This window comes from Drosophila novamexicana, unplaced genomic scaffold, assembly GCF_003285875.2.
Source record: "Drosophila novamexicana strain 15010-1031.04,08,12 unplaced genomic scaffold, DnovRS2.1 tig00001062-arrow-arrow-pilon, whole genome shotgun sequence".
NCBI lineage: Eukaryota > Metazoa > Arthropoda > Insecta > Diptera > Drosophilidae > Drosophila > Drosophila novamexicana.
In genome coordinates this window covers 456001-467942 of record NW_020824838.1, presented here as the reverse complement: position 1 = coordinate 467942, position 11942 = coordinate 456001, and the positions used below count along the sequence as shown (strand labels likewise).

General features: G+C 39.8%; 1 protein-coding gene across 3 annotated transcripts; it reads left to right on the top strand.

Moving 5' to 3' along the window:
* Positions 1-3859: 3859 nt before the first annotated feature.
* LOC115766083 lies at positions 3860-10912 on the top strand. Of its 3 annotated transcripts, XM_030709889.1 has the most exons (7): positions 3860-4315; positions 4849-5147; positions 6815-7483; positions 7559-7782; positions 8648-8820; positions 9370-9493; positions 10314-10912. In XM_030709889.1, the coding sequence occupies exons 1-7, from the start codon at positions 3864-3866 to the stop codon at positions 10443-10445; spliced, it is 2073 nt and encodes a 690-aa protein (XP_030565749.1). In that variant the 5' UTR covers positions 3860-3863; the 3' UTR covers positions 10446-10912. The 3 variants fall into 3 exon arrangements, with proteins under 3 accessions (XP_030565749.1, XP_030565750.1, XP_030565751.1); XM_030709890.1 differs by lacking the exon at positions 9370-9493; XM_030709891.1 differs by lacking the exons at positions 9370-9493; positions 10314-10912 and adding an exon at positions 8881-9278.
* The last annotated feature ends 1030 nt before the right edge of the window (positions 10913-11942 follow it).

Below are 11942 nucleotides of genomic sequence, written 5' to 3'. Positions count from 1 at the left end.
TTTAAAACATTTCGAGCTTAATCATTCGTGCTGATAAAAGGCGACAGTTGTCCCCGAGGATAATTGCGTATGCGTGTGGCACACACAAGCAACTCAGACCCAAAACAGAGAGAGAGAGAGAGAGAGAAAAAAAAGAAACGAGGATGCCAAGTCAAAATGACTACGTCCAGGGGCATTTAAGGCATAATTTGTGAACAAAATATATTTGCTGGCTTATGCAGAAAATTTGCCTCCCAAACAGGAACCCAACTTTGAACCACCGACCGCCAACAGCCCAGTGGCAATTCTCTCTGCGCCACTTGTAGAACTTTACGAAAACGTGCGGCGCTTTTCAACTCTGGCCAGGCGTACGAGTGGGCGGCTATCAGTTTTACGAGTCCTTTGAGAGTCATACTTGTTAAATTTTCGACCCGTCGCTACTCTCTGTTGGGACTCGGGTTTGGGTGTCCGGGGAACCGCTCGAAACATGCCAGAGATTTGCGTTTGGCAACTGGCTTTTGATATTCAATCATGTCGAGCATTGCTAAAGAAACGCACAACTTACCAGCACACACACCCGGACACACACACACACAGCCGGACAAACGCACACACACACCGATTGGGAGACATTCAACTGGCCTTCAATTTATTTGTAATAATGGTCTCTCATTTTTAAATGTGGCCTTTTTTGCTTTGGCTATTTTTTTCTCCTTTTTTTATTTATTGTCTGCGTTGCCTTTTATTATTCAATCGCAAACGAAATGTATGTTTTTTTTTTAATTTTATTTCTTTTAAAATTCAAACTGAAATGATTCCATGATTTTTTACGGATCAACAGCTGGTCCCATATCAAACTGATTGAGGCAAAAAGTTTCCTAGAAAATGAAAAGTTTTTACTAAATATATTTAATTTGAAAAATGACATTTGATTGATAAATAGAAAAAACATTTTTTTTTTTTGGACAAACGTTATAAATGTGAGAAAAAGTGCTAATAAATGGCGTGCATTATATATTACTTAGCGAAAAAAGTTACATAACTAAAACGCCAAATTTAAAAAATGGAAATTCATTTAAAATTTCTCCTTTGTTATCCATGTTCACTTTTCATATATTGTTTTAGACCTGTTTGTACTAAAATTAACTTTTGTCTAACAAAATACTCTTTACATTTGTCTAGTTGAAATTTAAATGCGCTCAACTGGATCTATGTGGTTATATTTTAATTTAAATTGTCTACTTTCTGAATTCGAAAGCATTTTATCTTGCACATTCGAATCAAATTGTGAGTACATATTCAAAAATTAAATGCGACATATGCATTTAAAATTCTAGTCATTGGAAATTCCATCTCTTAAGCCTTATAACTGGTTTATTTGGTATTCAACTGCTTTTAACCGATTGCTTGTCTATTTGGGAGAAAAAAGTTCAGCAACGAAATAAAAGTGGCTACCAGGGGCAATGGAAAAATAAAAACAAAAAAACAATAACAATTACACTGATTGCCGCCCCCGGAGACTCTGCTGAAAGTTGAAAGTGAACTGACGAATGGTCACGAAATGGAAAATGCCATCGGAACCCCTAGACCGTAACTCGGTCGCTTCTACGGTAGACTTGACCGAGTTACTAGCCCTGTACCCTGAAAACGGGTATTATAAGGTTGTCCCAGAATGTGTCACACATGGCAGTATGCATCTACGATCGCATTGAATATGATCCTGAGTCGAGTCGTCATAGCCATGCCTGTCTTGATGAAATTCGGCATCCGTCTTTTATCGTATCATATACATAAAGATATCATATATATTTCGGGCTTAGTACTTTTTCAAGATAGTTTAAGCTTAAATGTCAATTACAAGCTTTATTGATTTATAAGTATATATATGGACCTACTGTACAGAAGATATATTTGCCACATGTAACATTGTTCGAAAATTGAGTTCTACAAGAACTGTGTTCAGCTGGGAAAGTATGCAAGGGTGTACAATATTCGTCTATTCTGGACATTGTTCTGAAGATTCTTGTTTTTTGTTTTCTTTGTTTTACTGGAACAGGCAATGCCATAAAACAATTGAGAGCTCAATTTTGCACGGCCGGTGGGTTTTATTTTACATAACTCCTTCTGTTCGAGAAAAAGGATGCGCCTGCAGCGCAGGATATGCACATTGCGAATGATTTCAGTGCCAGTCGTAACTTTGTTAGTCCCGCACACACACACGCACACACACCGCCAAGGGGCAACTGCCAACATTTATCTGGCAAAATGTTTTGCCCTGCCATTACTCGCATTGTTTCTGCCAGCAGCAGGATGTGCTGCCCGGATAAGGATGGGGCAAGCTAGAGGGTTATGCATCGCTTATGTGCGTAAAAATTCTATTTGATTATTGCACGTTTATGTTGGCGAAGAATGGCCCAGGAGCCAGCAGCCAGGAGCCAGGAGCCAGCAGCCTGGACAATGCATGGCTATTGAATTTCGTTTGCTTCTGCTGGCTTAGAGAGCTACGAAATAGCTAAAATATTTATTCGAAATATTTATTTCCTGCAGCAGGATACGAAAGAAAATGCATTGACTTTGATGGCGCACACACTGCGTTATCCCCCTCTTTAAAGAGCGGCACCCTATCAACTCGTGTGCTGACCAAAGCAAATATCTTAAATGGACTGCATCAAAGGATTGCGTTTAATTATTTCTGTGGTCTGTGCGGGGAATGGAAGCTAGCTCTTCAGTAACATGGCAACGTTTCTTCTACTTTAATAGCTGCAATAAATTTCAAACTGAAACATTAAACATGTCCCAGCTATATATATCCCGGGTCATGTTGTGCACGTTCCACCCATGTGATCCCCAATTGCATGGCCAGTATGCAAATAAATGTCCAGAATCTGCAAGTAAAATTATTTTCTTTTAAGTAGGTAATCAAGAGCAATGAGCTCGCCGTGCACAGTATATAGTCCGATTGCGCTCATTTTGAAAGGGTTAAGTTTGGATATGCTTAAGACGGGCAAATACTTTTGACTTCTTGCGCTTCTCGCTTCACTTCTTACTTCGCTTTACGCATTGCTTCACGGTTTCTCTCTACGCGTCTCTTTTAATTTATTGCTTCGCTTCTCTCTTTACTTTACATTTTAGCTGCTCCCTTCGCTTCTCGCTTCCCTACGCCTCCCATTTCTCGCTTGACGCTGCTTCTAACTTCGGTTCTTGCCTTCTTAATAATTTGTCTTCTCAATATGTTTCTCGCATCGCTTCCTTAACTAACTTCTCTTCTCACTTTAATTTTCACTGTGCACATGCTGTTTACTTTTAAGCTCTCTTTTAACCTTAATTCGTTTCTCACTTATCTTCGCTTCGCTTCTTACTTAATTTTATGCTTTGCACAATTCACTTCTCACTTCTCATCTCCAATTGTTTCACTCCACTCACCTACTTACCACCCTTTCTGTGCAGTTAACGAGGCTCTACGCCTCGCTTTGTTGCGCAAACTGTCATTTTTCGGTTAGTTTCGTTTCTCTGACGACCTGCATAATCATAAATTATGGTTTACCTAAGAATAACATTCAATTTATTTAAATGAGCTTTACCCATTGTCCCTGCCATCTTTTTTTCTCTAACTTTTTTGTGTGTTTTATCTTTGCAGCATAGAAATGAATGTCAACGCGTTTTAAGGGCGCTCAGCTCTCGCTGCTGGTGGCCCATAAAAGAATCAGGGCCGGAACGTGACTTTTGGCGCAAGTAAATTGAAGCCGCAGAGCAATAAAAAAGTGCAATGCCAACCTGAGCGTAATTCGTTAGCGAAATCAAACAGATAAAGGAGATATATATATATATATATATATATATATATACATAGTTTGTCCATGGCGGCCACTTCAGCTGCATCAGGAATGGGCGCAGCCAGGCGACTGCATCATTTACCCAGCCCGGCCATTTGGATGCTGTTACTGCCGCTGCTTGCCGCAGCTGCGACGGCAGCCCCGACATCAACGCCGACCGCGGATCGTCGTCGGTGCGCACACAAAGGCATCGCAGAGCTTATTCGCACCAGTCCGGTAATTGTCAAAGCTCTGGCAGCTCGCATCTTCACCGATGCCGAACTGGCCGATCAGGCGGTGGACATGGCCTCCGCACCGCAGGCTGCCACAATTTTAATCACATTAACTCCTGAAACGATATACAAAGGCGCCTCGCTGCTCAAAATGGCCAATGGCGCCGCTGCTGGGACAGGCGATGGCAGCCTGGGCGCCGACGGCTTTGCATCCAACGGAGCGCTACGCGGAGGATTTTTTAGCGGTTCCAGTGCTTGGAGCGGGAGCGGTTCAGCCTATCAGTATGAGGGGTAAGTGCAGCTAATTTTTTAATAAAAATCAAAAATCATATTTAAAATTTGCAAATTGCAATGTTTGGATTTATCCTTAAGGAAAGCTCATGTTTCAAGAAAATAACTTTTGATTCCCGATAATCATTAAGAATATTTCCTTAAAAAATTGTTTATGTTTTTTTTACAGGGTTAGCTTCTGAATCTGAAATATGTACAATCTTAGGTATTGGAACAGCTTAGATCGTAAATAAAACTTTTACCATACCTGCTGTATATGAAATATACAATCCAATTAGGGGCATTGCTCAGTATTAAAAATATAAAATGAATTATCGGAGTATCTCGATATTTAATTTGGGGTATGTGCATCGGCTTCATAGTTAATTAAGAACTGAAGTAGGGGAATGCCACTATGAATTGAATGCCTAATTGCATTTTCAACAGATATGTGCATCCCATACTTAGTGGATGTGCGGCTTTTCATTTTGTGCTGACTCTTTATTGGCTTTAACTTTGTCTACCCGTTTTCCCCTCTCTTGGCTCTCTCATAGGCAACTGAATGCCACATTGCAGCCGCTGCAATGCTTCGATGCTAATATGCTGAAAATGTTGCCCACGGAATTAATTGCTTTTGGCAAATTACTGCCTGCCTCAGCGGTAACCGGCACCGGCTTTCCAGGCAGCCCGGGGGGCGCAGCTGTGGCCTCCAGGCAGATGCAGCGACCACCGCAGGGATCAGGCTTGGGTGGTGCCGTTGACATGGCCAACGACAAGGAAGTGCTGCATATCAGCGTCAACGGGCTGCATCGTTGGACGCCGCAATTCGAGAATCATATCTGGAAGCATTTGGGTAAGTTGACCCTTTACGCCTGCTTCTTGTTGTTGCCCCAATTTTCGCAGTGGTTGTTGTTTTTGTTGTTGTGACATTTCCGCTTGTTAATCGCATTTCGCTTGTTGGTTGCATTGTTCAGCAAATCTCCTTTGCGGATGTTTGTGGAGTTTACGTGCATCTCCGGTTCGAGTTTCGGAACAACAACGCATAACTAGCTCGATGGACAGCTCAGTCGGCCAATCAAACCTAAATGCTGGCTTCCAAATTTCCCCCATATCAAGTTTATCCACGTGTATTCGAATTTTTCTTGTTTTCCTTTGCCTTGCCTGAAAGCTATCAGGTTCACTTGATCTGATTTTAAATTAAGCAAATATTTCAAATAAAAAAGAAGAGAAACTTATTCTATGTTATACTATATACATATATTCAATAATTTTATCAAATTATTTTTCTTTAATTAAATTATTAAATTCCAAAGGTTCTACGGAAAATGAACCTTTTACAAGCAAATTTAAAGCTTCCAACCATTTGACAAAACTTATTAAAATTGATTTTCAAAGGCTTTAAGCTTCCTAATTGAGTTGCTTTAAATACAAAATACTTTACAAATGTGTAACGCTTAGCTAAATTATGTTGCAACTTTTAAGGACAACGCGTAGTTCGATATTTTTTCATTCATACCTTTCATATTTCTAATCAATTAATCTGGGATGAAGATTGATAACTGGCAGCCCATTGAAATTACCCAACAAACTTGTTGTCATGCCTGTGTGCATAGCACAGTTCGTTCTATAAAAAAAATATATATACTATATAGAAAAATATTTCGATGATGATGACGCAGCATGTGACTAGCTGCGAGTCCGTGTGTCCGATTATCCTCCTGTGCTGACAGCACAAGCACGAGGCGCTTTCAAACTGGCGGCAACCCTTGAGGAAAGTAACACTTGACTTTTGTGTCAAGAGATAGATAGCATGCCCCCCCCCCCCCCCCACCCACAGACACACACACACGCTAAAAAAATTGTGGCAACAATTCAAGAGGGTTTTTTTTTAGGTGAAAGGCAGAACATAAAAACCAAGCTTAGATTTTTTTTTTATTTTTAGTGATTATGACTGGCATAGTTGCATAGATACAAAGATTCATAAATGTTGTTACATAAATACATGGATACAAAGATGCACAGATACATGCGTACATATACACACAGTGCTCAGCATATGAGGCATTTTCTTTTTTTTTGCAAAAATATTTAGTTTTCCAATGTCTGCTTGTGCTACATATTTTTTGTTGTTTTTTTTTTTAGCCATAGTTGAATTCAGGGTGAATTTCCTGTGTAAGGCCTTGCTAGCTATTTCAACACTTCACATTTGATATTTGATTTCTGCTTTGTGTCGCATCCTCAAATGGTTTTTTAGCAAAAAATAAAATTGCAAGTTTCTCGTTAGACGTTTCGTAAACCTAGTTTCATCACATTTCTTTCAATTTTGAAATTGATTTCAACTTATTAAATATTTACTTATTCGCATTGAAGCAAGGTTTTGAATGTACCCCTTAATAGTTGTCATTATTGTTAACTGCAAAGAGCTAGCAATATGCCGCCTATTTCACAGAGTTTATAAAATGCTAATCGTTCCGAGATTTGGGCAATTTAATGGACAAGTGCTTCATTCATCAATTATAGGCTGGGACGATTGGAGCGATTTTACGCTTTGCAGCGTCACATGCGGCAAAGGTGTGCAGCAGCGTTTCCGTCGCTGTCTGCTGGACAATCCACTGGTGAACATTAACATGAATATGAATCTGAATCTGGACGATGACGATGCGATCGAAGAGGAGGAGGAGGTGGCAGAGGAGGAGCAGTTGGATGTCGAGGACGCTGACGAGCCGAATAATGATGCAGCAGAGACAACGACAGCGGCAGCAGCAGCAACAGCAACAGCAGCCGCATTCAATGCTGATAATAATGAAGTGCTCAGTCAGGACGACGTTGCCAGTGCGGGTGGAACACAGGACGAGCCTGAGGATGCGCTGCTGCTGATGATGCAACCAGCAGCAGCTGTTGACTTCCCACTCGACCCAACGAAGCAGCAGTCGATGAGCACCCAGACAACGACAAGAGCAACTGCAACTGCAAATGCAGCAGCAGCAGCAACTGGGCCAACAAGCGGCGGTAATGAAGCGACAGGCACAGGTGTCAGCTTTGTGGCAGTTGCACGTAATGACCGTCGCAGGACACGTGCAAATAATCAGCACAAAAAACGCAAAGTGACCAAGAGCCTAGCCCTATCCACACTACTATGCGAGGGCTACAACATCGAGCAGCGCAACTGCAACAGTTTCGAGTGTAGCGGTAAGTGTTGCCCTCATCCTGCAGAGTCCTTTACTATGTACTCACTGCCCAGCCCCGCCCCTTGCGCATTTACAGATGATATTAGCGATTTGCTCAAGTTCTACAAGAAGCTGCCCGTGCCAGCCGCTGAGGAGCTGCCAACTGTCACCAGCTATGACAATGCGGCAGCTGAGATCTCAGAGCTGACAACACCCGTTTCTGTGGGCGTGCCCTCCTCGTCGACGCCCGCAAATATGGGCTACATCCGCAGCTGGCGGAATATGCTGAACTTTACATTGATGATCACTCTGAGAGCAAAGGTAACGAAATTGTAAAGATATATTTCAATTTGAACACACTTAACCGATCTCTCAGCAATGTCTATCGATAACTAACCACCGATAGAAATGTTGTCCTAGTTGATCAAATACCGTAGCTTAAATCAATAGATATATCCTACATACATTTATGAAAACAAGTGTAAACGGAACTTATCGATAATAATAATCTTGTTATCGATTTGCTTGATGTAGTTCCTAGAGGGGGCTAATGATTTAGTACCATGCAAAGAATATGAGCGCATGTACTAAAATTATTTATAGGCTTTCCCGGAACTGTTACTCAAGCAAACGGAAAATAATCGCAAGTAAGCTGATAAAGATATTTGGTTAATAGATCTCTCTTTCTCGGCGGAGTTATGTCAGTTTAATAGGATTGCTTTTCAGCTAGAAGATGCTCAGCACAACACTAACACAGGTCCTAACGCGTTAATTGCAACTTGTATATCTCTATATATAAAACTGATTGTCCCTGGCTGACTGACCGACTGACTAGCTGGCTGACTTATTGACTGACTTGGAGATCAACGCACAGCCCAAACCGTAAGAACTAGGAAGCTGAAATTTTCACTGTAGTTACCTTATGTGATTAAGGTGCACTTTAAGACGGGTCTTAGGGGTATTTCACATGCATGTGTGGAAAAATCACAAAAAACCTTTTTGTTTACCATCCGATCGGCTTAAAACTATTTTTTAAAGACCTTCGCGACAATTAATTTTTTACGTGCAACGGGCAAGGTCGGGTATACCCGACACAAAGCATTGCACGTAAAGTAATTATAATCTATGCGTCAGTAAACATTGCCAAAGAGCTTTTCCACTTTTCATCAATTCATTCATTTTGCAGAATGATACGAAAAATGATTCGACACTTTTCTCCATACGCAACGGGACACACAATTTGTATCTGGAGTCGTGCAAGGATGGACTTCGTTTGTATCTGGAGCGCGACAATACAACGGAAATGTTGCCGGTGAAATTCAATTTATATGATTATCGTTGGCATCAAGTGGCTATCAGGTGAGTGTGCGAGAAAGAGAGAGATTAAATAGACGGAGCTGTTGTTGTTGTTTTTTCTAGATAGGCAATCAGTGTGCGTGCTTTAAATGGATTTATGTGGGTGTGCGTGTGTGTGAGCGTGCTTCTTGATGGCCATTTCCGTCATTGACACTTTCATTTTATTTGCATTTTCAATTTATTAACATAAATCGCTTGGGCCAATGAAACGCACACAGTGGAGAAACTTGAAGCACACACTTGACACACATGCAAATGGCACGCACAGTCGCACATAAAAGTACGCACTCACACACGAGCACGCACAAACACTCGTATGCACTCAAATACATGAATATCGAGTGTCGCCTTGCTTGTGGCTGTGGTTGTGTGTGTGGATTTTTATATACGATACAGCTACACCAGCTGCCAAATTGACACTTGGTTAAAGTGGGTGCCATTTGTCATCGGCCGTTGGCACATTTTTCTATGCCACTGTACATAATACTCTGTATGTCTTTTAATTATTTGCACCTCTCGCCACTCGTGTTGCCGCATTTTTGCTGCACACAGCATACAAAATGGCGATTTCATATCGATTTACGTCGATTGCTTGTGGACAAACAGTTTTGTTGTCTCGAAGCGACTGTTTACGCTGCCCCTGGACGCGGATGTGGAAATTGGACGCGGCTTTAATGTGAGTATTGGGACAAATTCCAAAAAAATAAATTGACAAACGCACAGCAATAAATTGTTGAGCACTTGTTGGCTGACATATTTAATAACTATAGCTTAACGCATTTGGTGATAAATTAATCGAAATTACATAAACACTCTGTTGAGAGGCAATAACATTTCATTTAAGATCAATTATTGCTATGGAAAGTTTTTAGTTCAACAATTTTTTATTTTGATTTTAAATAATGTTATCGATAATTTATGGAATTGATAATCACTCTTCAGTTTATAAAGGATAGAATAACTAAGATTATAAATTAATTGGAATTATATGATGATCAAATTTTTAGTGAAAGGCATCATTTTGTGTTTATCAATATATAATATCACCAAATATCATTAAAAGCAGTTTTAATAACGCTTTGACAACCGTTGAATGCAATTTGAAACATTTTCGTACACAGCTGAACCATAAACGGAAACAATTTTTGTATTATTAATTTCCCAATTGATTTTCACCGAACGTACCGCCCGCAGCGCTGCGAAAAACAACGTGCGACATTTTACAAGCAATTTCGGAATTGCAACTGCCACACTGTGAACGGGCATGGTGGGGGTGGGGCTGTGGGCGATAGCCCATAAATTGTGCAAACAATTTAATGCGATAACTGTGAATGCTACGCGGCGTATGCGTTATGCACTTTAAATTCTGCATAAAGCCGATAACGCATACGCCTCATTGGTCCCATAAAAATACTTAATATGCAGATAATTGCCATTCAAACGTTCACTTTTAATATATTTAAGCAAAATACATGCATACATATATATATTTGCAGGGGGAGCTGCAACAGTTGCTGGTCCTGCCGGAGCACCAAGAGCGGCTGCAGTGCAGCAACAAGAGGACATCTATTAACGAGGTGAAGCGCTACATTATTGACACATTCATCGAGGACTATGCCAGCAATTGAGGCGTGACGGCATTTATATATGCATGGTAAACACAGCCTATACAATGCCAATAACAGGAGCCAAATCAAATGAGAATCATAAATGTATTTGAGTGGCAAACATGTGAATGTGTAATGAATAATGCAAATCATTTTGAATGTGGCATTCAAATTCAATGGCTAGAAATTTCAGTCTATAAAACTACATATAAATATGCAAAAGCAAAGATAAATATAAACACACTACATATATACATATATTGTGATTGATGTTTCCTAGCAGCGCATTCAAGTATTGTAAATTATGCTCTCGTGTGTGTGTGTGTGTGTGTTATTTTGTAATTATAAATGCACCCACAGTATACGCACGAGTGTTTATCAAGTACTCACCGTAGTATGAATACAATTACGATTAATGCTTACGATATTGCACTATATTACACATGAACACATGTATGTGAATGCCAAAAAAATGTATTTGTAATAATTTAAGTTGATTTGACATAAAACAATAATTATAATGCAAAAAAGAAATGAAATAGTAAAATCAAAAAAAAAAAAAAAAACGATAATTATATTGATGTAAAATGTGCGGCAAAATGCGTAAATGTATTACGAATATGATATAAGAATGGCGCAAAAAGTAAAAATAAATCAATAAACTAATTAACTAATTAATTTTATGCATAAGTGTAAAATGCGAAAAGCGTTGTCATTTTTATATTTATTTAAAGGTTTTTTTTAAGTTTTTTCTTTATTTAAAGAGTTAAGTAAATGATTAAAATTGGCAGATCTAAAACTTGTACGCAATTTCTGAATTTATTTTGACCGGCATGAATATAGGTATGATATAGGGGACACATCCGGCCAGCTATACGTAAGTCAACGGCCGTGCGATCATAGACCATCCGCTTGGGCTAAGTAGAGTATTAGCGAATATGAGTCACTGGGCTAGCTTCGCTTTAAGAATATTTCTAAAAGAATAGTACCTTCTATAACTTAGTGACATAGCACAAGCACTATGCTTTATCTTGTTATCCTCTGCATTCGAAAGATTCCTTTAAGATGTATATTGCTTATTCAATTTTGTGTTCCAACTCAGAGTTTAAAATATGTTAGTTCTTGTCACTTTTACCCTGACAGTTTGTACGTTTCGCATTTACATAGAATGCAAAATTGAAATCTAAGTATGTATTCTAATAAGCCAATCTATAGCCAATTTTTTTATTTTCTATTTTATTTTTTAGGGCTTTGCTTGTTTCTATGCCTCACTGGCTCTGTCTCTTGGCTGTGTGTTGGCTGACTAAGCTCATTTCTGGCCAAACAAAAAATGTGAATTTACATATTGTTCAGCTCTTTCCAGGCACAGAGAGAGAGTGTGTGTGAGTGTGTGTGTGTGTGTGTGTGTGTGTGTGTGTGTGTGTGTGTGTGTGTGTGGGTGGGTGGGTGGCTGTGGTGTTAATGTAAGTGGTTGGTTCGGTGGTTTGGTGGTTTGCTTCGCTCGCTTTGCAGTCACTT